Genomic DNA, 27,500 nt, shown 5'->3' on the forward strand with positions numbered 1-27,500 from the left:
CTCTCTCTGTTACCCCTCCTCTCTCACCCCTCCTCTTCCTCTTTCTCTCCCACTCTTCACCTTTCTCTCTCACCCCTCCCACTCTATCACTCTCCCCCTATCTCTTTCTACCCCTCCCTCTTACCTCCTCCTCCCTCTCTATCTCTTTTCCCCCCTCTCTCTCACTCTTCCCCCCCCCCCCTCTCACTCTTTCCCACCCTCTCTCTCACTCTCCCCCTCTCTCTTACCCTTCTCTCACTTCCCCGCTATCATTCTACCCCTTTCCTCTCTTTACCCCTCTCTCACCTCCCTCTCTCTCTCTTTCCCCTCTCTCACTCACTCTTCCCTCCCCAATCCCCCTCTCTCACTCTCTCCCCCACTCTCACTCTTCCCCCCTCTCTCACTCTTCCCCCCTCTCTCACTCTTCCCCCTTCTTTCACTATTCCCCATCTCTCAACTTTCCCCCCCTCACTCACCCACCCTCCTCTCTTCCCCCTCTCACGTTTCCCCCTTGCTCTCTCACTCACTTTTCCCCCTCAATATATCATTCACCCTTACACTCTCTCTCTTACTCCCTCCTCTCTCACCCCCTCTTCCCCCTCTCTTAATCCCCTCTTTTCCCCTCTCTCTCACTTTCACCCTCTATCGTACTCCCCTCTCTCTCACTCTACCCCCTCTCTGTCCCTTCCCCCCTTCTTTCTGTCCCTCTTCCCCCTCCTCTCTTACACCTTTCCCCTTCTCTCTCTCTCTCGTCCCCCCTTCTTTCTCTCTCTATCTTCCCCCCACCCACTCTCTGTCACTCAACCCCTCTCTCTGTATTACTCTTCCCCCTCTCTCACTCTTCCCCCTCTCTATTTTACACTTCCTGTCTCTATTTCACTCTTCCCCCGCCTATCTCTCTCCTGTCGCTTTCTTTCACTCCATTCCCTCTCTCTCACGCTCCCCACTTCTCTATCACTATCCCCTTCTCTCTCTCTTCTCCCCTCTCTCCCTCTTCCCCCGCTCTCTCTCATCCCTTCGCTATATCATTCTTGCTCCTGTCTCTATTTCACTCTTCCCCCGCCTATCTCTTTCCTGTCGCTTTCTTTCACTCCATTCCCTCTCTCTCACGCTCCCCACTTCTCTATCACTATTCTCTCTCTTACTCTTCCCCCCTTCTCTCTCTTCCACTCCCTCTCTCTCTCTCAACCTCTCTCTCTCTCACTCTCTCACACTCTTCACCATCTCTCTCTCACTCCCCCACACTCTTCTCCCCTCTCTCCCTCTTCCCCCACTCTCTCTCATCCCTTCTCTATATCATTCTTGCTCCTGTCTCTATATCACTCTTCCCCCCCTCTCACTCACACTCTTCATCCTCTCTCACTCTCTCACTCACTCCCCCCTTTCTCACTCGCCCCCCCCTCTTCACTTCCTCCCTCTCTCACTCCCCCCCTCTCTCACTCCCCCCCCCCCCCTCTCAAACTTTCCCCCTCCCACTCGTCCCCCTGCTCACTCCTGGCGACGTCAGAGGAGGGTCCATGCAGACGGCCAATACAGGAAGTTAGAAGTTAGGCCCGACTTCGGCCTAGCTTGGGGTTTCGGACAGCCGTAGCAGGTCGTCCCCCCCCCCCCCTCCCCTCCCTTTATCGGCAGGCCTGAGAGTACCCATTGACTTGTACAGTAAACCTCCCAAAACACTCCACTCCTGAGAACTCTACTAAATAGGACTCTCTCCCGCTGTCTTTTCCTCTCTCTCACTCTGTCTCTCTTTATCGCTTTCTGAAAAGCCCTATTTCAGGGTCTGGAGCACGGAATTTCATGGAAGCAGAAAACTCCTTGGGAACATTATTAGCGCGAAATCTTGCTTGCAATATACTGTGAATATTTTGCACCTCTTTACCCATATGTACAGCTATGGTGAGCTCTCTGTCACCTCCATGTTAACCATGCTTGTGCCAGTGACCCGCTTTGCAGTGACGGCAAATGGACGACATAAATGTGACCTGCTTGTGTATTTCATTTTATTTGTTGTACTGTTTAGGATGATTTTAAAAAAAGTAGCAATGAATCACTTTGCTACTCCATTCAATTAATCTTTAATTGTCTTCATCTCGTTAGTGTAACAATGGCGTGTGGGGATAAAGACTAGTGTGTGATAGATACAAGGAAGTGTAGTGTCCTCCAAAAACAACACACAGCCCCTGAATGATTGATAGAGCCTCCTTCTCTCAGCCTCACCCCACTAGTTACCTCTGGGCCGCTCTGCTAAACCTGCCCCTCCCCACCCGAAGGTAATGAACAGGCCTGCAGCAATTCGTTCCACTGTGTGCACTGCCCCAGCGTCCTCCAGCCTCAGACAGCTCAGGGAGACAAGTGACAAGTGCCGCTCCGTCCGCTAACTCCTGTCCTTGTGCCGCAGGTGATAAAACTCACTTTCGAAGAGTTTGAGCTGGAGAGGGGGTACGACACGCTGACCATCGGCGACGGAGGGAAGGTCGGTGACCAGAAGACCGTGCTTTATGTGTAAGTGCATGTTCGGTGCTCCATGTCTGACGCGCACTGCAGCCTTAACTCATTCGGGGTCAGAACGAAGGGGTTTACCTGTCCTTTGAGGCTAAAACATGAGTACAGTCAAAAGCACAGCGTAACGTTCTGGGCGTTAATCACCTTGGTTGAGCAAAAACATTGCAGAAGAAATGAAAATAAAAACAAATGTAAGCATGTTTAGCTAACAATGGTCCAAGGACATACAATTATCAGCTGGCGCGGATTTCCTGTGCACCTCGCTGATTTGGGGTCAGTTTCACTGGTTTTTAGCATCTCATTGGAATCTCCCTGATAAACATTAGCATTTTTTTTAAAAATTCATTCGAATACAGCGGTTCCATACCCCCGGCAAGGCCCGCTTCTTTAGAGATTAAATATTACACCAGGGCGCTCAACTCCAGTCCTCAAGACATACCCCCCAACTGCTCAGGTTGTCAGGATTTCACAGCTTTGGCATAGGTGGCTCAATCAGTCCCTGCTTCAGACTATTTGGGATATCCTGAAAACCTGACCTGTAGTGGGGGGGGTTTGAGGACTGGAGTTGTGTTACAGCTATGAAATAATTAGCAGTATGTGATAGGGGGGCCTCCTTTATCACAGCAGGCATGAATACTTTCAGTAATAAGTGAGCTCTTGGTATACAAACTTGCCCGGGGTCTCCATGCTTGATTTGGGCCAGAGGTAAAGCTTCAGGCCAGCAGCCTGACTGGAGGTTATTGGGAATTATTGGTGGGCCCCACTAATTGTTGCAATTTGGTTTCATGGCCTCGGGATTCCTCTGTTATCTTCTAGTAATACCTCTGTATTACTACCCAGTAATTACCCCAGTATTAATGCTGGGACACCCCATGCTAATAATACTAATAATGTCCTCCATAGGAACACAGAGGTATGAAGCATAATACATGTAACTGCTTAAATGCTGGATGAGTTAGCAAGTTATTGTTCTGCAAAGGATGCCATCATTCAGCTAAGAGTGTTAGGACCATATTTACTAAGCACTGCTAAGCCTGAAGGCATCTTTCAGGCCATTCACTTAAAGCAGCAATCTCTACCTATTTATTTTTACATGATGGGGTTGGACTATACTTTATACAGCCCGGGGAATCCTCGGTTCCCAAGACACTTATCGGTGGTGTTACAATCCTCCCTCTGGGGGAAACAAAATGGCCACGAATCTCAGGCTTATGGGAAGCCATAACAACACATTTTGTGGCTTCCTATTGGTCAGCCATTTATATGCCGTGCAGAAACACTGGTAAGTATCTGGTGAACCACAGGGACCCTGAAGCTAAAAATTGTGCAGTGTAGCTCCTGGTTCAAATCATGTAGGGGGGGAAATGGTCAAAAAAGACGTGCTTGCTGCTTTAAATGTGGCCTTATGGTTTTAGCACTGCTTCGTACATCAGGTCCAAGCCTTATGTGATAAGAGGTTGTCTCATGTGCTGGGTTCCTGGAACTGAGGGGGAGCTAGAAAGCAGAGATATTGTCAGTTTCAGGAACCCCCTCTCTGTTATAAGTAAGATAAGAGAGAGGGTTCCAGAGCCCCAAATACCTAGCCATAAATGATTAGGTTTTAAAATAAAAACACAGGAAGGCAGAGTGCTTTTTTACAAACTGAGCTCCCTCATGAGTTCAGCCTAAGCCAATCAGAGAGCTCCCAGTGTGAGGATTCTCTACATGGGGCATGTGATATTGCAGTATCTGTGGGCTTTGCTGAATAAAACATGCTGATTGGCCAGTTCCAGGGACAGATGTGATTGGCTATTGATCCTTTTGATGTGTTTCACTGTATCGCCCATATAAAGCAGAGGGCTGTGTTGTCCCATTAACCAAAGTGTGACTCTAAAGGGATTATGGTACCGCTTACCATAAAGTGATGACAATCGCTTTAAAAACATAACTTACATTATTTCACATTGATTTAATAAAGAAAAATAGAAGCAAATTCACGCCTCACTATATGTGACATGTTTGTATAGACTGCAATGCTGGATGAAAGCTATTTATTCTTATCACTGTATCATTATTATTATTATTGTTATTATTTAATACACAAACCCTTTTTTCTGCACAAAAGTCAAACGGAATGTTTGGAGATGAGGGAATGCAGTGCTACAGAGTATGACCCAAAACCCTCACACTTTTTACGCTGCTTTAACAACAGAGACACAGGAGACCAGTGGTAAATAAAATCTGCCCTAAACACAGATGTGTTTATGTATTCAAAATACAGTCCAAAGACACTAGAACATTTTGAGATCAGACACAGTACCACTACTTTTTTTAAGCCCGTGGCACAGGTAATGTCTCACCGTTTAGTCAGTGCCTGCGCTGTGCTATCGTCCACGAAAGTTTTTGCTTTCAACCCTCTTGTGACAGTTTGACAGGTGCCAGCGTCCCCGATCTGATTGTCAGCGCCAACCACCAGATGTGGCTCCTGTTTAGAACTGACAGCTCCGGCAGTTCTCTGGGCTTCAAGGCATCCTATGAAGGTGAGTCAGGTTCTCTCCCCCTCAGCGCTGGGCAGAAGGATCGTTAGCACTGGGAAAAGGGGCTGTCTCCCAGTTGCAATACTGTGTCAAAACTATAATATAAACATACAGATGTCAATATAAATACAGGGTAATGCTGATACGATGCATGGACATACAGTACAACCAGATTTGGGGTGCAGGGAATGCCTGCCCTGCAGAGCTTACAATCTAACTGGTCTGTTGGAAGACACGTTACACTGCTTTCAGTGGGAGGATATCTGAGCTATTAGGGATTTCTGATCCTCTTGTATATATTTTCTTTTTCACGTTCTTTTGTCAAATGTTTACCAGGAAAGACAGCTTTGTAGACATGAACCTTGCTATTCATTACGACCTGGCTGACACATGTATATTTGTTATTTATAAACTGTGTAGCATAATTTACTGATTCAACCAAACACTTCCCCGAAGAGCTTACAATCTAATTCTGTCACATGAGACACAGTTAGATTATGCGGCACAAGATAACAAAGAGCTGACACAGAGGTTTTGTAAGGGATCGCTCCCGATTGTGGCCGGACCTCTGTACCATTAGCAGAGGGGAGACTCGGTATAGCCAGAGGATGGAGCCCAGCCAACCACAGAAGTGGTCCAGACTTCTGGGCCACCGGAACCCCCCCCACCCTGCTCTCGATAACGACTATGTCGGACCCCAACCTCGTTTAACAACTAGGATCCAGGTCAAAACATTAGTCCTGGGCCCACAGAATGCTGTCCAGGGTCCTGTTAAATGGGTAGAAAGAATTTGCTGTAATTGTGTGAGTCAATTGGATAACCAGCCGGCAGGACAAGGGTCAACAAAAAGCCAGCAGGTCGGCCATGTAATATTTGCAGTGGAAGCGGTACACTCAGGACAGAGGCTGTATACACAGACTGATACTTTCCATGAGCTCTGATACATACAGTACTTGCCTTTCCTGACTTTGCATCTTAATTTGCGCTGATTCCCCCCCTTCCCAATCAGGCCTCAGAAAAGCTATTCCTTCGCTCCTTTTGATGCCTGTTAAATGCAAAACGCAGCTCTAATTAATCCCGGCGTCGGTGACTGTCTGCGCCCGTGTTATTCCGCTTTAATATACATTTTTTTTGTTGTAGGTTGATTTACTAATCTTTCGTAAACAGATTGGAGGGAAGAGCCGGGCGCTGGCATTTCCCGGGCTTAGAACTTAATTCCTCAGATGTTCTTTTAATCTTGGGTATAAAACAAATATGAAAAGCCGACGATAATTAGAAACTGTCTCTTTATGAGTTGTGATGCTCCAGTCAGGAGGGAGGTGAAAACACGCTGATCTTATCTCTTCTAAAAGGCGGGGGGAGAAAAGGAGGACATCTCTTAACCTCTTCACTACCAGCGTGGTGCAGCAAGGGGATGAGGTACAGGCACACATACTTGATGCCAAAATGTTAATTTAATTAATTCTGATTGCCCTATTACCCTTTGACCTTCCCCGGTCGTTTACTATATTACTTTTCAGAAGTCATAGTCAGGAATTTCATATTAACACTCGAACGGCTTACAATTTAGCTGTATTATTTTAAAGGAAAATGAATTGTGTGTGTATATATATATATATATATATATATATTATGTATGTGTATATATATACTGTATATATCTACTGGCAATAAAGTGGCACTTCACAATTAGGCAGCACTAGAGGTTAGTATATAGCAGGCACATCAGGTATTTTCATTCAGTGCATAAACTTTTTATTGGAACAGACCAAGTTGATTTGTTCCAATAAAAAGTTTATGCACTGAATGAAAAGACCTGATGTGCCTGCTATATACTTACATACATATTTATGTAGCCCATCCACTAGAGCGCCACCTATGATGCAATGAGTGCATTGTTCATCTCTAGCCCCACCACTGCTTGGCAGCTCGGCAGGTCGCAGGACGGGTCAGAGAGACCCATTAGTACAATTTGCTGAGGTTGTTTTCCTCCCAGTGTTAGTCGGTACTTTGCTGCTGCCCAGATTCATTTGACACTAGCCAGGCTTCACGCAACTGTGTATATCAACCAAGCCCATTACAGATAATGCTCCTGGTATGAAATACACGACTTCGGGAGTGGGAAAGCAGCAAAGCGTTACTTACAGGCTCTGAGCCAGGGTCACTCATTCCCTATGTTTGCTCACTAGAAGAGAGCAGAGGCCCACTCACTGCTAGCAGCTGTAATGCGCACAGGCTCCTGCCACCCGCCGGAGCAGTACGGAAAGCCCTCACTACTATCCATACAGTGGGGTCCTGCCAGCAGTGCGGACTTAACCCTATAGAAAAATCACACTAACACTAGTACACGTTTGGAAAGGCAGAACCAGGACAGGTTTTTAATGAGCCAGCCATATACTGGAGGTAGAGCAGGGGGATGCTGTAAAAAGTAATCTGTGATCCTGTGTTTATATTTTGGGGATTGGAATAAATGTTTTAAGCTGCTAAAATACTTTTTTTTAATTTATTTTTTTAAACAAAATCTCTTTTTTTAACTCCTTGATTTTAAATATAAAAGCAGTGGTACTGCACATTTGCAAATTAATAAGCAGCTGCTCTCTAGATTTGTGAATAAAAAAAGCAGTGCTACTCCAGATTCGGAAATAAAGAAGTCTAATCACAGCCTAAATCAAGGGTAGCCAACTCCAGCCTTCAAGGGCCACCAACAGGTCAGGTTTTCAGGATATCCCTGCTTCAGCACAAGTGGATCAAGGTGGCCCTTGAGGACTAGAGTTGGCCACCCCTGGCCTAAATATTGTTGTTCGAATTTCAGCTGTTCCACCCCCAGAAGTCCTCTATTCTGTCCTAGCGAACCAAATATATGCCTCTTTGCACCAGTGTAATTCCACATGATTAGCCAGTGATACTCCAGGCCATGCATTGGGCGCAGTAAATCTAGACTTGCTTCCAAAGTGCCTGACCCGCCTAATGGATGTTTGCTGAATATTTAAAGGGCATTCCTGGCTAATGCATTCCCCCCTCCTCCCCGTTTCGCAGTCTTTTCCCGCTGATGGCGGGCACTGAACTTTGCTAACAACGTAATAGTTTAATGGAGTGCAAGCTAAGGACAGGATTAAAATAATACTGACAGAAGGCTGCACAAAGCTCAGTTAAATCAGAGCTCGTAACGCCACGCTACCTGAACAGGAGTGGCCGTTATGTTCCCTGAATTACCGTGGTGTCCTCAAAGCTTATTCTATGCCAGACCGCATCCAAACTCCTGTACATCTCATTGGCATAGGGCTCACCATCCGGTTATTGTAGCATAACATGGTGTTATCATCCAATAACATGACTTTACGTACTGTACATCTTAGCGTTACTCCGGTCCTGGTCCTTAGGGAGATAGGTCTTTAGTGCAAGTTGAGAAAGAGAGGTGAGGGAAATAAGGCCATGTTAGTTAAATCTTACCTAACAGTGGGGTTACAGCCACTTTAGTGGATATGTGATGTTATGATCACGCCTCCTATTCAGATAATGTGCGTGTCATTATCACTAACGGGCGTTATCGTTAACGCTCTACTCTTGGTGGGAGAGAACATGACTCTGCGTTATGATATTGTTAGTAGAAGATACACCGTTCGTGTTACATTAAGTGACTTAACGAAGCTTTGTGGATCTGAGCCTATGTCCTGTAGCTGTGAGTCAGTGAGGTGGAAAGCAGAGGGGATCCCTGAGCCGTGTCCTTACGCAAAGGTGTATGCACCTATTAAGTGTCCTTTTGTGATGCCACCTAGTGGCTGCAGGGAAATGATAGCCACAATGTAAAACAATGTGTACGTCACCGTACAGGCAGTCCCCGTTTTACAACGCTTCGCTTTACAGCGAATGGCTTATCCAACGCTATGCAATGCATACCTATGTTCATTTTTACAACGTCAAAACGGCTTATCCAATGCTCTTACGACGCTTTGCAAAGTTGTTTGTGTATATAATATATATTATACTATATTATATAATATATTATATTTTTATATTATATATTATGTTATATTATATATATAATACAGTATATGCACTATATAATTTGTGTGTGCTGCATATCTTATTGTCTGCGTAAAATATTTTGTGTATTTTAGCATTAAAAATGCCTTCAGGAACGGAACCTTTCATTTAAACAGTGTTCCTACTGTATGGGAAAACGTGTTTCGCTTTACAACGTTTCGCTATCCAACGCCATTTTGAGTAACGCATTATGTCGGATAACCGAGGACTGCCTGTATGTGCTTTATTTCATTGAAATACTTTTAAGCAGAGCATCCTCATGGGCCAAAAACACACAGTTAGTTGCCTTTCTCTATTTCTTAAGCTGTATCTCATATATACAAAACATACATGAAATCTTATATTACTCACCCAGGATTAGAGAACAAGAATAAAAAACAACCTACATTATGTGTTTGGGATCACTGCTCAGAAAAGCTGACAGTCTTAATGGCATGTTGGGAAACTCAACTGGATTAGGAATACAGGCAGTCCTCGGTTATCCGACACAATGTGTTACTCAAAATGGCGTTGGATAGCGAAACGTTGTAAAGCGAAACACGTTTTCCCATAGGAACACTGTTTAAATGAAAGGTTCTGTTCCTGAAGGCATTTTTAATGCTAAAATACACAAAATATTTTATGCAGACAATAAGATATGCAGCACACACATAAATTATATAGTGTATATAATGTATTATATATATAATATAACATAATAAATAATATATTATATAGTATAATATAATATTATATAGTATAATATTGTATATATATATACGCTCTTACAACGCTTTGCAATGTCGTTGTCGTTTATGTGAATGTGTGTGTGTATATATATATATATATACACACACACATACACAATGTTGCAAAGCGTCGTAAGAGCGTTGGATAAGCTGTTTTGGCGTTGTAAAAATGAACATAGGTATGCATTGCATAGCGTTGGATAAGCCATTCGTTGTAGAGCGAAGCGTTGTAAAACGAGGACTGCCTGTACATTTATATCAGAGTGTTTAAATCCCCTCAAACGCGCTCCAAATAAATTCGGGAGACATGCCCAATGGCTATGCAAAGTATATTTAAATCAGTCCCGTCCCACACTTCCTGAAAGGATTTCCGTACCAACTATATAGAGTTGATAATAAACCTACGGCTGCGCTCATGGTGGCAGCGTCACTATGTGTGTGCGCACGCACTTCCGGGACTCTTACCTGATTTCCTAGTGCAGTTCCTCAAGTGCCCGCGGCGCTGTAGCGCATCGACGCTGCTACATTTTGTCCAGACAAGCCAATTTGTCTCACCAGCTCCGTGACTCGTTCGCCACGCCCCGCGATCGCCTCTCCAATCTCCTGCAGCCTAGTGCACACATCGCTGGGGCTGCAGGAGTGTGCGAGGCCCGCACCGCCACCATGAGCGCGGCCTAAGGCACCAACCTAATGACTAGAGTCATGTCAGACCCAACAGAACTAGAACTCACAACCACTGCTTTTCTAGTCCACAGCAATGATTATATGTCATGGACAGTGTCTCTGGGTCAGAGCATCCTAATGATCCAGACCGGTTTTTCCTTAGCGCTTACCCTATTATACTAAAGTAACTAAGGCCTTGACCCCGCTGCCTACTACACGAGAGAATGGAAACAAAAGAAAACAGCGCACAACGCCAAATAGTGAAGCAAATTCAACAATATATTATAGAATTAAAAAGGGGGTAATATATCTGCGTACATAAAAAAAGGTTGGTAAAAGGCATGTAGTGTGTATCACACTGTTTACCACTCGGCTGTTAGCTGTAGATTCAGGTGCTTGCTTCCCTCTGCTGCTGCAGCTCAGTTGATTCTGGGGCAGGACGTCAGTCTTTTCACTCCCAAGGGGATTTCCCTTCATGCAGCCAGGTTCAGCAGCTGGTACTGGGGCTCGGTGAAATCGCTCCTGCTTCCTAGCCGATATGAAGCTGCTCCTGTACCTCGGCAGGTGTATCCTCTGCACAGAGGTTAAAACGCAGCTTGCTGCTGTCTTCACAGCAGTGGTGGATTCAATAGGGAAGTTTGAACAGTCTTACAAAGTCTCTCACAAGTGTCCAAAACAGCACACAGGATGAAATAAAAACAGGACAGGCCAACACATAGACAAAGGCCAATGTAAGCAGATATAAGGCAATAGAATGTTACATCCAACTAGTTTCGTAGAATTAACTACTTCTTCAGGGAACTACTACTACTACTACACGAGAGCCCTCCCCTCAATGCCGCCGGGCCCGCTGCAAGGGGGGGCTGCAGCGCTGGGGCGAGTGTTGCTCCTGCTCTCAATAGAATTGAGAGCAGGACTCGTGACGAGCGATACGGCACGCCCCCCGGCGGTTCAGCCAATGAGGGCGAACCTGCCGGGTGACGTCATGGCCGCGCCCCCGTCACTCCCCCGCCACGCCCCCCCCCCTGGTCTCTCTTCCTGCAGTGAGCTGCAGACCAGGGAATCGGCTGCACGCGCCGCCAATCTCGCGGGCGCGCGTTGCAGCGGAGTTACCGGGGCCTTAGCCTAACAGACCAGCAAATTGTAGTACAAACCCAGGACTGGATCTTTCTCACACAGTAACCTGGGGTTATATGGCAGGAATGACTTCTTACTTATTATGACAGGAACACTGGGCAAAGCTGTGCAAACTCGTGTTAGAGAGTTTGGGTCTGATAACGAGGGAGAGATATATTCTTCATTAACTTGTATTTGGGTCGAAGAGTTTTTATCCGAGAAAGTAGATATAATATTACATTTTCAGCTATTAATCTGTGACTCTCCTTTATAAACTCATATTGTTAGCCAGTATGAATGTCAATATTATGCAACGAGTGTAGGGTCTCGTAAAATAAAGAGCGTTAGCACTATTTTTGTCACTGCATTATGTGCGATGTAAAGATGTGTGCAGCTCGGGGACCAGTGAGCCAAACGGTTCAAAATTCACTTTTAGTGTTTTTATCCCCCCAATTTTGATTTCCAGTAAAACATTTCGGCAAGCCTCAAAAAACTAATAATATTGCAAAATGATTCTTACATTTTGCAGGCGACCTCTGACAAGGTCACGTTTTTTGCGCCGCTGAAAAAGGACATATTGTGCCTACTTTGTGTCCCTTTGTTTTGTACATCTCTACTCAGCAGCACAGAAGTGTACTTCCAGCTCCCTACATACTCTGGGGCACATTTATCAGCTGCTGCTATGGGTTATCGCACCCGTTCCCCTGTTAACTACCTCAGGCCCAGATTTACAAATGATTCTAAGGTGTAGCACGCCTTTACTTCCATTCAGGGCCACAGACAGTGGGTAAAGAAGGGACATCTGTCTCGGGTCCGGCAGCATAGGGTGGCACGTCCTGGTAGTCCAAGTAGGATGCTAGGCCCTGCCGGAAGTCAGGCCCAACTTCTGTTACCGGTCGCTTGGGCGAGCTCCCATTCGGCGCCGGGTGGGACCAGGACCGATCCGCACTCCTGCTTCATAGGTAGGGCCCGTTGGATGGGGAGGGAGAGGGAGAGAATGGGAGGATAGAGAAGGGGGAAGAGTGGGAGAAAGAAGGGGGGAGAGTGAGAGAGGGGTTTGTGAGAAATTAAGGTGGGGAGACTCGAAGGACTGCTGGCAGGAGCGTAGCGGATACCTGCCCCCGCTCAACAACAGGAGGCCCAGGTGGAGACTGTAGTCCTGGGCTCCGGGCAAGCTGTTGATTGCCCTGCTCCCATTCATATGAAAGCTGGGCCTTGCTTAGACTATAGTGGGGGGTAAATAGAAGGTGGGTGAACAAAGGCAGTGCACTGCCTAAAACTAGTGGAGGAGGCTCATGGTGGCAAAAAAGATATCCTTTATTGAATAAGGGGATCAAACATAACCCCTGGACAACACAGAAAACGCACACCTACGCGTTTCAGGCCGTGCACCCTTTATCATGATAAAGGGTGCATGGCCCGAAACGCGTAGGTGTGCATTTTCTGTGTTGTCCAGGGGTTATGTTTGATCCCCTTATTCAATAAAGGATATCTTTTTTGCCACCATGAGCCTCGTCCACTATATTTAGGCAGTGCACTGCCTTTGTTCACCCACCTTCTATTTGCCTTGCCTGGTGGATCGCACGCTGTTCAGGATACCTGATGGGACTGCTCCTCTGAAGAAATCTGGAAGTCAAAAGTGAGTTTTCCTTGCATATTATTACTCTACATTATTATGGATGGGACAATCTATATACTGTTTATTGTGCTTGTCAGCACTAGGTACTAGTCCCTTAGCCCTATCAGGGTGTCTTATTGCTGCTCACTATCACATTGGAGTGTTCCCAACGGAAGATTTTATCAGTTATTATTGGGACTTGAATTTTTTGATTCACCGGTTACCCACATCTTATAGTGGGGGGTAACACCAGAACAGGTGTGATAACTCATTCCAGCACCTGATACAGTATATGGGCCTCTCTGTATCTCGTTGCCTGTGGGGTGCAGGAAACATTCTCTCTTTATAGAGTCACATCTAGTGAATGAGGATTAAGGAGGCAGATGTCAGGTAGTCCGTTGAATTATTGGAAATTTCCTAATTTCCACACACAGACTTTTCTTGCACATCCACTGCCTTTTTTTTTTTTAAGGCACGTTCTCTCTAAAAAAAAAATATATATTTGTTTTAAGCATGCATAGTTAATCAGCTTTCTGCATTCTAGTTGTTCAATCTTAAATGCTGCCGGCACTGTAGCTGCAAAGAAATATACTTCTAACATGTGGGGCTGTGGAGGGGTTAAGTAAAATAGCAGCGGCTGCTTTGCAAAACAAAATAGCTAAATAACGCCTTGTTAGTATTTTTGCTGGTCACATTTAAGATGGCCGCCTCTGTGATTTCTCCCTCCCCCCCTTATTTCCACCATGACCACTCACATTAGGGTTTCACTTCTGCGTGGTTGTGTAATTGAATTCTCCCGTAGCATCAAAGGAGAAGCGGAGGTCAGAACAGTGTGTGAGATACCCAAGGACAGGATTTAACTCCTGCAAGGTTGGAAATGCAGATGTACAGATCTCCAATCCTTAGCACCATCTCTCTCTGTTCTTTGGTAGCAAAGGGGTTAACACTGGCAGTAGAGCAGGTGATGCCAGATCCTGCGTTTCCTGCTGCTGCCCGGTGTGAAAGGGTTAATGCCTTTTTATTCTCCGGGGAATGGATTTCTCCCATGAGAGGCGACTGCAGGTGATATTTATCCATCTTCTGGAAAATGGAGCCATACAAATGAGTTTCCGCCTCCTGCTCCCGCCTTTAACACCCAGAGCGACCAGCGTGGCAGAAAAGAAAGAAGTCACGGGCTTGAGGCGCTGGTTTGTAATCGAAAAGGCATTTTCACACCTATTAAAATGCACATTTATCAGAGTTTGTGCTGACCTTTTGCAATTTCCCCACGTCACCAAACCTTGCTAAGGCGGAAGGCATTTAGCAGAGCCCTCCTCCTGAACACCATCAGCGACATGCAGGGCATCTAGACAGGGGGGGTCCCACTGGAGACGGCAATCCCACAGACAGAGGCTGTATACAGTATGTGGACTAGGAGGAGAGGTATCTGTGTCTTCACTCGTCCCAATATAGAGTGGACAGGAAGATAGATGTTGTACTTGCCTTGTGATAGAAGGAACACAGAGCACAACGGATTTAGAATTTCCAAACTCATTTATTGAGCCAACAATGAGTTTGGATATTCTAAATCCGTTGTGCCCTGTGTTCCTTCTATCATCTACCCAGGACTGATCGCAGGCTTTCGTACAAGCACTGGAGCACCGGTGACTGTATCATTTTTTGTTCATTTTGAGATGTGCAGCATTTCTCTTATTTGTCTGTACTTGCCTTGTGCACACAGCACGTTGTTACAATAAATGAACATGCTGTGTATTAACAAAGTTAGTCGAAAACAAGACATTTAAGTCCATTAGAGCAGCATCCCATGCTCCAAAACTTGTTTCCCCCTACGTGGGAAGCAGGGGGACACCGCTCTGGGGACCCAGCTGGCATTGTGTTTGGCTATAACAACCTCTAGTTCAGTGATTCCCAACAGAGGGTTCAAAAGGTGTCTCCATGAGGTTTGCCAAAACAATATATGATAGAGGGATCCCAGTCAGTGTAATGGGTTCTGAGTCTGTGTGGGGATTGCGCACTTAGTAAGGCCTCAAACTGCACCTTAGAGTGGTGGTATATACATCAGAAGCTTCCAAAGTCGCTCCCCACAATGCTTTGCATCCACAGCGGCAATGAATTGTGGAGCGTGACTTTGGAAGCTCCCACAGTGATTGTCAGCTATACCCCCGTGCTATCTGCACACACTGTGGTGCAGTTTGGGGCCTTATTAAGCGTGTGTTCCCCACAATCTCAGGACACTGTACAGCCTGGGATCGGGCACACAGTAGTTAGCAATCATCTGATGAGTAGGTAATAAGATTAATTAATTATGGGTTTGCACATTTTCTCTAGCAGGGGTGCACAATGTAAAAATGGTTGGGAACCACAGATGTAGTTAGTCCACAGTCATCAGTCATCGGGGTCTGTGTAGCAATCTTTACACAATAATGCAACTGTTTCCTGCCTGTAGCCCCATCAAAGGTGAGAAGCTTATTAAACGAGCTGCTTTCCTAGTTCTCAGATAACCGACTGGGGAGGTTTCTGTCATCTCACACGGGTTGGGGGTGGGGGGGGGGGAGGGGAGAGGGAGGGGTGTAGGTACAAAAGAAAAAGGAAGAGCAGAAATTGATGCACAGACATCCCATTATAATGTATGCACCATGTATCTCCTCTCCAGCTCCTCCTGTTACCACTCCCCAAATCACAAACTGACACACGGGGCAAGATTGGAGACAAGTTATTAAATACAACAAAGCAGCAGTCCATGCTGATCGCCATATATTTGCCACTTTTTTTTTTTTTTTACTTTAAGAGATATCTTGTTCGTTACAAAGCCATTTTTCTTTTTCAAATCACATTAATTCAGAACATATAAGCATTTCAAATATTAAATGTCTGCAAGGTTAAAATGGAGCTCTCCCCAGAGCCCAGTGCAGTGTAAAGGGTTAGCATTGTAGTAATTAGAGATTAAGAAAATGATGGGGGGGTTTTAACACTGGAAAAACACAGGACATGCTCATAAGGCAAGATATTAAGATGACATGAATTAAACTCATATAGGCTTCTGGGGGGAATGACTGTATTAAAGCAGAGATGAAACACTGATGTGAATTGACCTGACCACTTCTCCGGCACTGGGAAGATGCTTCACAGCATATCGTACAGAAGCCTTAGGGGCCTGCAAGTTACGGCAACTTTGGAGCAAAACTGATGGAGAGAGAGGAATTTTTTCATCTTGTGTCTCTTAAAATCAATGCATCAAGATTCTGAGCTCTGATAATGCCTCGTGTGAGCCATCTTGAGACTTGGGGAGTGTCTCTAGGAGGAATTAGAGAGGCACACATATTATAATTGGATGGTTTCAGTTCTGCATTATCTCATTTGCTTTAGGTGTGCTAAAAAAAAGAAAGCATAAATCTCTCCAGCTAACCACAAAGCAGTGGCAAGTTGCTTATAATGAACACAACCACACGCAAAAAATAGTGCGCTGCGTCAGAGAGAACTTTTCTTTGCCTTTATATGTAGATCTGTGGTGCTCAAACTCAGTCGTCAAGGGCCCTCAACAGGTCAGGTGTTAAGGATATCCCGGCTTCAGCACAGGTGGCTCAATCAATATGACCGAGCCACTGATTAAGCCACCTTTGCTGAAGCAGGAAGATCCTGTAAACCTGTTCTGTTGGTGGTCCTTCAGGACTGAGTTTGAACACCACTGATATAGATGCTGAGGCCCATATTTAAACAGCTGTGCTGTGCCATAAGATACCTTCCAGCATCAGAAGGCAGCTGCCGTCTCACCTGAATGTGTGGTGAGGTGTCTACCGGTGTCAGTGACTTGCAGGATAGCACTGCTTAGTAAATATGGGCCAAAGGCTGTAGTGTCAGTTTAATATCTAAGCTGCATTGGTACACACACCTCCCGGGACTCTCACAGCTCCCAGACATGTGGGAGGTTTGCTGGTTCCCTTTACATTCGAAATGAGAAATGGCAAAGTGGCCAGAGGTTTGTGCAAAGCTTTCCAGCAGCTTGTCAAGGCCGCAAACGCTTCTGGGTTTTTATTTCGCAGCAGCAAGCCAAACGTGGCGAAAACCACCAAATCTGGTCGAGAAGAACCAGATTTTTCAAAGGAAAAACCTCAGCGGGATTTATTTTCGTTGACAAAATCCGGTGCTGTTTCTTGCAACTGGATTCAGCCCAGCAAATAATCCCCACATTCCTGAAACGTCTTCCCATAAAACTGAACCCCCGCAAAATTCTTGGTGTGTTTAGTTTTGACATATTTGAGACGTTTTCCCTCGTGTCACTGCCCAACGTTCACCAGTATATATGATGTATGTATTGTGTTGTTTTCAAAATATATATATATATATATATATATATATATATATATATATATATATATATATATATATATATATATATATTTTGAAAACAACACAATTAAAGCTTGCAACTAACTCGATAAATAATACAAACTTGCTCAAATCAAAAGTAGGTACACTGATAAAAATAACAGCCTAATGACGGTGCTAGGGACAATTTATATATATATATATATATATATATATATATGTATTTATATATATATATATATATATGTATTTATATATATATATATATCTCATTATTTTTTAATTTTGTTATTAAAGGGATGCTGAAAATAAAATAATACGCAGGGTTGGACGTCAAATGGGATACATTGTAACAATGCATATAAAAAAGGATGTTAAAATCCACAGTAAAACGTGTGTACACCTTTCACGACTTCTGCGTTACGTCTCTTTCAGAGATCGACCAGGGGAGCTGCGGTGACCCAGGAGTTCCAGCGTTTGGACGGAGAGAGGGCTCCAGATTCCGGCACGGGGACACCCTGATATTCGAGTGCCAGCCGGCGTTTGAGCTGGTGGGGCAACAGTCCATAACCTGCCAAAAGAACAGCCAGTGGTCAGCTAAAAAACCTGGCTGTGTGTGTAAGTGGAAGAGGAGGAGGCTCCAGCCGTGAGACCATAATCGGTGCCACCCCCCACCCAAGGCATCTAGGATTCAAAGTGCAATGCAAATGAAATACTAATAGCATGCTAATAATATTCATATTCCATTTTCAGCAGTAATTTAAGCCGCTCAACGAGGGAGAGGTGCAGCTGGAGTTATTGCTGCACTCTTGGAGAGCCTTATTTCTGATCATGAAATATTCATGTTTTAATTTAAGGGAGAGAATTTCAGCAATCAGGCTGTTTTACATGTACCTTGCGCAGTGTTCTAATTTGCTTAACTGTTTGGATGCTGGTGAGGTTCTACAGTGCATTACTTAACGAGTTGCTGTAGCAAAGGACAATGCTGTTAGTTAATGCTTAATCCCCTCCCCCCCCCCACCCCCCCCAGAAGTGAAAGGTTAAGGACTTTCCTTTTTTGGCTGTTCTGGACACTGGGAGGTTAAGCAGAGTGTCCTGCAGCAAGGAGGAAAGAGATGTGTTTGTGTGTACAGATGTATCTGCATACCAAGCAGAAGTCCTGCTCAGTGAGTTGAGGGGGGCTTTTCTTCCTCATGCTGTTGTCATTCAAAGATAGGGTTGCCAGGTGTTCGGTATTGAACTGGACTGTCCTATATTTGGATACTCTGTCCAGTAAAAAATGAGATGTATGTGTCTTGTATTTTCCTCCCTGGACATAGTGACCTGATGCACCTTTCACCATTGAGTCCAGTATTTTCGGAGAAACCACCTGGCAGCCCTAGTCAAAGATGACTTCACGATTGCAGTCTAAAACAGCTCTCAGCTGCAAAACGGGATTAAAATGCTGCTTCCGTTGCAATGCATTTAATTTTCTTGCCCCTTTTGACATCTTTATATGAAATATCTTGTTAAAGCAAATGGTAAGACTCGTGTTTCTGCTGGGTACTCCTCGGCCGAAGTGTATATATATTTATACAAATGTTTTGCCAGGAAATAATACTTTGAGAGTTACCTTTCATTTTCCAGTCTGACCTGGGCACAGAGTTACGGTGACAATACACGGTTACATTAAATGAACAGAGGTTATACATTCAATTTACAGACATGTCATCGGCAGTCAGAGATAAAATATGTTATGGGCGTGAACTGATTCCCAAATGGGATAGATAATCCTGTTTAGCTTTATTAGAGGGGTGGGTGCCAGCAGGAAACAAATAATACCAATATGTGTTCCCCTAAAGCTGCACTCCGAAATAGATCCCACACAAGAAATGTTAACAATTATCATTTCAATAAACATAAATACAAAGGACATATAACCCTGGATATTTGCCAGAAAACTAGAATCGTGAAACGGAAATAAAAACAATGAAAAATGAAAATAGCTGGGTGTGAAGTTAGAATAGGAACCTGCCAGAGCGAGCTGTGGGCGTATGGAACAGTTACAGACCAGATTACAATAGGAGACAGCTGAGCAGTTACCCGACAGACATCAGATGCTACATTTTATATTTCCATCATTCGGTGTTTAGGACACAAGACAAAATGTTCATGTAAATCTGATATTTAACTCTTTCCGTTCTGTGATTTCCAGACTCTCAAGGGGTTAATATTGGACTTTAGTAGTAATGCTACCTATTTTTATTTTATTTTTGTAACTGTTCCGCTTCATGGATTTCACTAATAGCCAGGGGAAAGAGAGACTATTTCTTCAACATAAGTATTTATAAGGAGGATTAGCCGTGTAGGACCCTAGTGAAAATGAATGCGCTGTGATCGAAAACATAGAGGCAGTTTGATCTTCCAACTCTTCAAAGCTGCTTCTTCTACAAAAAGACACTGCAGCCCATGTATTAAGCATCATAAAAACGTCCCTTTTTGATGCAAAACTGGGCCAGGCAATCTCATTTTAAATTGCACTTGCAAGTGCCTGTGCACTAACCTGACATATCTCCATCAACGGCAACAATAATCATTATTTTTCTCATTTTTGGCACACATTAATGGGCTGCATTAGGTGCACAGATGTTAAAAATATATATTTCTGGGCGCCACAAAAAAAGGAGAAAGTGCATCAATATCGTCCACCAAATTCAACTTGGCACGAACCTTAAAAAGTCTGTTAATAGAGTTAGTGCAGAATGAAGTTACGTATCAATATGTATTAATCACAAATGTATTTGATGCAGCACAGTTGTTTTAATAAATAGGTTAACAAAATGTATTATTTTTACAAATGATTTATATTTACGAATACTAGTTATGAAAAATACACAATTCAGTTTTAATTTAAATTGTCTCAACCATGTATTCAATGTGAACTATGAGTCAACATTAATGCCAAACAACCCATAATGCGCCTTACAGTACTGTGTGTGTGAAGCCTTCATACCACACACATTTATGAAGGTTTGTATTAGTTTTAGCACTACAATGGTGACACACAAAATTAATTCAAATACAAAATTATAATTCAAAATGACTACATAGGCCACATAATTAGAGCCCTCCAGTTATTAATACTGCTTAAGCCCCATTAATCAGCAGGAATGCAACAAACTCGACATTTGGGGAACGGTTTCCCCTGTTGGGTATTACTATGGGTGTGATGACCCAGCATGGGTTTGTGTGTTGGGGCCTCTTTCATTTCCTTACGAGGAAGGCCGCTCTGTAGGGCTATACACAGACTCTCACGCTCGTCTTCTTGGTCATGGGATACCTGTGAATCTCCTGGCTAGGTACCAGCCTCCGCTGCATGGTCCTGTTACACACTGATTGTGCCATGTTGTTGCAGGTACAATGCTTTATAGGGACATGATGGGGCAGTAACTGTGTCACCGAGCTGCTTGTGACATTGGGAGGGAATTCCATGTGGGCTGAAAGCAGGTTATTTGGGCCAGTTCCGTGCAGTTTGTAAATCCCGTGTATACAACATGTGGGTAATTGGGGTGTGTTTGAGAGGTGTCACTGTCTTATGAGTGTGCGTGTATGCAAGAGATGTGTTTTTCTTTTATAAAAAGAAACAAGTCTCCGAGGGGATATTATTACCAGCACGGGACACAAATACTAAGTGCAAAAGATGTGGTTTATTGATCCATTACGTCCATGGTAACCCGACCTTCTTCAGGGGTGCCTCTGGGGACTGAAATGTCAGGTTACCTTGGTAGTTATAGATCAATAAACCACATTTTTTGCACTTAATAATATTCCTTCTGGGACTTGTTTCTCTTACGGACCGTTATTTTTTTTATCAGTCCTAAGGACTTTCAACATTTTGCTTAAAGCAGCATTTTGTCTTGCCTGATTTTTTTCATTTTTTTTGCTTTAATAAATGCAGCAGTTCCTTGCTTTTACAGCAATGCAATTATCTAAGCTGCCAATCGCTCTGTTCTCCCGTGATCGATCGCAGGGCACGCAATATGGTTGCCTATTTCAAAAGAGGAAGTGATGTAGCTTCCTAAATAGTTGCTATAGCAACCCCAAGGAAGCGAAATACATTACAAATGGTTCAAAAGGGCATACGAAGTGGGAAAAAAGGCTGTACGTATTATCTAATACTACACGACTGATATATATATATATATATATATATATATATATATATATATATATATATATATATATATAGCAAATGGAAATATTACTGTATGCTCATTTGCATGTCTTAGACAGGTCTGCAGCCCCGCCTTTCACCATTATCACCCAGCACACCGCTTCCACTGCAGCAAGGGGATTCTGGGAAATGACATGCAAATGAGCAAACAGTGTCACCTTTTGCTTCAAAACCATTTAACATGGTCCCCTATAAGCTTTAGCTTGCTGCATGGTCACAGCTTTGAGCACAGCCAGGGTTAAGATGCATAGCCAGCTGTTTCAACCTTAATAGGTCTCCTCAGTGTGGGCTTGGTTATACTGGCTTTGCAAAATGAAGCAGGGATAGGTTTCACCACACTTAGTTAAGTGCTCAAAGCTGTGTGTGTGTGTGTGTGTGTGTGTGTGTGTGTGTGTGTGTGTGTGTGTGTGTGTGTGTGTGTGTGTGTGTGTGTGTGTGTGTGTGTGTGTGTGTATATATATATATATATGTGTATTTGTTTTTTATATATATATATTATATATTTTATATATATATCATACATTACCAGCAAATGCTCCCCCCCTGAGGAAGGTCCCGTTCGGCGGACCGAAACGTTGGATATATGTGCAAGTTTCTGTAATACAGTTTGTTGCTGCTTATACTGTACATACTGAGTGCTGTTGTCTCTTTGCCTTTGCTGGTAATGTATGCTTTATCACTTTACGACACAAGCACCAGGTCATCATAATACCATTACAGGAGCGCCAGATATTTTTTATATATATATATATTATATATATATATATGCAAATACAACTGTATGCTCATCTGCATGTCTTAGGCAGGTCTGCAACCCCGCCTTTCCCCATCATCACCCAGCATACAGCACTTCCACTGCAGCAAGGGATTCTGGGAAATGACATGCAAATGAGCACACAGTGTCACTTTTTGCCTCAAAAACCATTTTTAACATGGTTCCCTATAGGCTTAAGCTTGCTGCATGGTCACAGCTTTGAGCACAGCCAGGGTTAAGATGCATAGCCAGCTGTTTCAACCTTAATAGGTCTCCTCAGTGTGGGCTTGGTTATACTGGCTTTGCAAAAGGAAGCAGGGATAGGTTTCACCACACTTAGTTAAGTGCTCAAAGCTGTGTGTGTGTGTGTGTGTGTGTGTGTGTGTGTGTGTGTGTGTGTGTGTGTGTGTGTGTGTGTGTGTGTGTGTGTGTGTGTGTGTGTGTGTGTATATATATATATATATGTGTATTTGTTTTTTATATATATATATTATATATTTTATATATATATCATACATTACCAGCAAATGCTCCCCCCCTGAGGAAGGTCCCGTTCGGCGGACCGAAACGTTGGATATATGTGCAAGTTTCTGTAATACAGTTTGTTGCTGCTTATACTGTACATACTGAGTGCTGTTGTCTCTTTGCCTTTGCTGGTAATGTATGCTTTATCACTTTACGACACAAGCACCAGGTCATCATAATACCATTACAGGAGCGCCAGATATTTTTTATATATATATATATTATATATATATATATGCAAATACAACTGTATGCTCATCTGCATGTCTTAGGCAGGTCTGCAACCCCGCCTTTCCCCATCATCACCCAGCATACAGCACTTCCACTGCAGCAAGGGATTCTGGGAAATGACATGCAAATGAGCACACAGTGTCACTTTTTGCCTCAAAAACCATTTTTAACATGGTTCCCTATAGGCTTAAGCTTGCTGCATGGTCACAGCTTTGAGCACAGCCAGGGTTAAGATGCATAGCCAGCTGTTTCAACCTTAATAGGTCTCCTCAGTGTGGGCTTGGTTATACTGGCTTTGCAAAAGGAAGCAGGGATAGGTTTCACCACACTTAGTTAAGTGCTCAAAGCTGTGTGTGTGTGTGTGTGTGTGTGTGTGTGTGTGTGTGTGTGTGTGTGTGTGTGTGTGTGTGTGTGTGTGTGTGTGTGTGTGTGTGTGTGTGTGTGTGTATATATATGTGTATTTGTTTTTATATATATATATATATATATATATTATATATTTTATATATATATATATCATACATTACCAGCAAATGCTCCCCCCCTGAGGAAGGTCCCGTTCGGCGGACCGAAACGTTGGATATATGTGCAAGTTTCTTTAATACAGTTTGTTGCTGCTTATACATACTGAGTGCTGTTGTCTCTTTGCCTTTGCTGGTAATGTATGCTTTATCACTTTACGACACAAGCACCAGGTCATCATAATACCATTACAGGAGTGCCAGATATTTTTTTATATATATATATATATATATTATATATATATATATATATATGCAAATACAACTGTATGCTCATCTGCATGTCTTAGGCAGGTCTGCAACCCCGCCTTTCCCCATCATCACCCAGCATACAGCACTTCCACTGCAGCAAGGGATTCTGGGAAATGACATGCAAATGAGCACACAGTGTCACTTTTTGCCTCAAAAACCATTTTTAACATGGTTCCCTATAGGCTTAAGCTTGCTGCATGGTCACAGCTTTGAGCACAGCCAGGGTTAAGGTGCATACCCAGAAAACCACCCACAGACAGCTGTTTCGACCTTGATGGGTCTCATCAGTGTGGGGTTGATTTTAACTGGATATGCATGAGAGGCTATGGGATAGGCTATACCATAATACTGAGTTAAGTTATGGTGAGTAAAAAAAGTGACAAAAACCCTCCACAGGAAAGCAAATATGCAAATATAACTGTATGCTCATCTGCATGTCTTAGGCAGGTCTGCAACCCCGCCTTTCCCCATCATCACCCAGCATACAGCACTTCCACTGCAGCAAAGGATTTACATATACATACATACAGACACTCATACACACTCCTAAATTGAAAAAAGTGATGTTTAATACTCAACGTTTCGGCTCCCGATGTTTAATTGAGGTACTTGCTTGTTTGTACTTTGTTGTGGGAAAGTCTGATACATTGTGATGAAGCGCCTTGTGTTCTGCAAGGTAAACATATGAAAGCAACAAAAAACAGACATAGATGCCCAAAGCTACTTCCAATGTGACAAAAATACTCAGTGCAAAGTAGTAGTAGCTTTGGGCATCTATGTCTGTTTTTTGTTGTATACATTTAGCCACGCCCACTAGTACGCCTTTTGACACTTATATAAATATATATATATATATATATATATATATATATATATATATTACAGTGATATATATATATATATATATTACAGTGGTCGACAAATCACCAAAAAATCTACTCGCCACACAAAAAAATCTACTCGCCACCTAGTACCAAACGTGTGCTGCTTGGGCCAATAGGAGCTCGCCACGATGTTAAATCCACTCGCCAGGGGCGTGCAAATTTATAGGTTTGTCGAACACTGTATATATATATATATATATATATATATATATATATATATTATGTGGTAATGGTAGGGGTTTCTGCATTGAAGCACAGTGCAACTACGGCTGGAAGTGAATGCAGAGCTGGGCAGGGAGAGGGGGCTGGCGGTGTCATAGTTGTGTTCTTTTCGTGTGTTTGCCGTGAAAATGTCTTGCAGAGGAATGTGCAGCTGGTCCCTATTACCCCTTAACTGCCAGGGAGGCTAGCAACGCTATGAAGGGGTTAATTCGGAAGCTTCTAGAGCGGGGGGTGGGGGGCAACTCCAGTCCTCAAGAGCCACCAACAGGTCAGGTTTTCAGGATATCCCTGCTTCAGCGCAGGTGGTACAGTCGAAGACTTAACCACTGATTGAACAACCCGTGCGTGAAGCAGGGATGTCCTGAAAACCTGACCTGTTGGTGGCTCTTGAGGACTGGAGTTGGCCACCTCTATTCTAGAGGCTACACAACCTCAGGTGCTTCAAGTTAATATAGTGACTGGTCAGTGTGTGTGCTATCTAGTATTTACTCTACAATACATTAATTACAGGTATTTATTTTTATTACACACCTACAGTGAAAGCTTTAGGGATTTATAAGCAGAAAAAGCGGGAGATTATATATATATATATATATATATATATATATATATATATATATATATATATATATATATATATATATATATATATATATATATATAACCAATTACCTTGACATATCACAAGCTTGTAAAATATTTAGATCGTTTGTCAGAAGAGTTTCTTATTGCAGTGCCTGCTTTTAAATATTTAAAGTAACAAATTATATTTAATGTAGATATACAGGTTGTAACCAACTACTGATACACCATATTAGCCTGTGTACACTGCTGCCGTGTGCACAATGCATATTATTCCTTCTCCATAGTGAGATGGAGTTAAATGTTTTTATGCACACAACGGGTACTGGAGGTCTCGTGTCCTTGTCCTTGTATAGATGTCCTTGCCATTCTTTGCTTACAAAGCTGTATCTATGGAGTGAGATACCAACATATTCTCTGATAATTCCGGGTAAGTCTAGAAATCTTTTGTAGGTCGTATTTAAGATACATTTTCTGATGTGAAGTTTTCCTTCTCCCCCCATAACAATGTTTAACGTTGCCATGGGTTTGCCTAAGGCTGAGTCCATAGAGACTGCAGCTGTGCGGAGGTGCGCAGAGGCTAAAGGAAAGCGGGTGCATTCCCTGGCCTTAGTGCGCGCGCCATCCGGGGGCGTGTCTGGGGGCGGGCCAGTGATGTCACGGAGCTGGTTCGCCCTCATTCGGTGAACTGCTCACGTGACAGGCCCTCCGCTCCCCTCAGCGCCAAAACTTAAATTGATGTGTCTCCTCCGCTTCTGCACGCCTGCGGAAGCGCCTCCTAAAGTCGCCCTCATAAAGGGTGCCGGGGGTAAGTCCGCTGCCTCAGCGCGGCTCAGTGCCATCTGCCTGACCGTGTCCAAAGCCTAAGAACAGTTTGAGAAGAGATTTATAGATAGTCGTTGGAAGATTTTCGGCTATTGCCATGACATTGCCTTGGGTTTATTAATTAAAGTCTCCAGTAACACACGTGCAGAAAATTGTACAATATTTTAAAGGACAATTTCAAGTTGAACAGGATTCCTTTGATGCTGTTTTTTATTGGATTGGCTTTACTCTAGTTTTGCAGCCGGGCGACTTTATTATTGTTATTATTATTATCATTTATAAGGTGCCAACATATTCCATAGTGCAGTACAATAGGGTTGACCTTTTGTCAATAGACCCCATGATTTGCAGAACTGGGGCAAAACTAGTACTTAAAATCATCTGATTTATAAACCGTTACGGCATGGCTGGTAAAGCAGGATACTGGCACACCTGAAGCCTCCATGCCGTACCAAGTGCATCATAGGCACTTGCTTGTTTTCTAGGGGGTGACCATGCTGACTGCTCCAATGTAGCGACCAGCCTGATTGAAATGGAAGTGGACGCCCTCCACTTCCTCCCCACCTCCATTTCTGGCATCTGTGTGCCAGTCGCTCCATATGAGCGATCCCGTGACCCGCAAGTACCAAAGGTGCGGTGGCACTTTGGTGGCGTCGTTACCCCCGGCACTCTAAAGGTTAAACAAAAACAAATAGTTTTGGGGGCAGACTAGCTGGGTCAGCTGGTTCTCATCTCCTCTACAGTTTCTATGATATTCCTTTTTTTTATTTATATATAATAAATGGGATCCTATTTGTGTTTATTTGGACCAGTTTTCCCATTGGGAATCTGTGATTGGAACGTGATCAGAATGGGCCAGGGAATGTGCAGCATTACTTCTAGCCTCTCGTTTGGAAATGGTTAATGCCCCTTGCAGTGGCAGATAACATTGCCGGGCAGGCGATGCTCTCTAACAATATTCGCGAGAATCTGGAATCCACTTTTAATGATGAGTCAGAC

At 43.7% G+C, this 27,500-nt stretch overlaps 1 protein-coding gene across 1 annotated transcript in view; it reads left to right on the top strand.

The window, feature by feature from the left end:
* CSMD2 (CUB and Sushi multiple domains 2) overlaps positions 1-27,500 on the top strand; it is a 701,191-nt gene that overhangs the window by 474,597 nt on the left and 199,094 nt on the right. The window contains 3 exon segments of the mRNA XM_075604612.1: positions 2,378-2,481; positions 4,888-5,000; positions 17,928-18,110. Of these exon segments, the coding sequence (XP_075460727.1) occupies positions 2,378-2,481; positions 4,888-5,000; positions 17,928-18,110 (400 nt within the window).

This window comes from Ascaphus truei, chromosome 6 (genome assembly GCF_040206685.1).
Source record: "Ascaphus truei isolate aAscTru1 chromosome 6, aAscTru1.hap1, whole genome shotgun sequence".
NCBI lineage: Eukaryota > Metazoa > Chordata > Amphibia > Anura > Ascaphidae > Ascaphus > Ascaphus truei.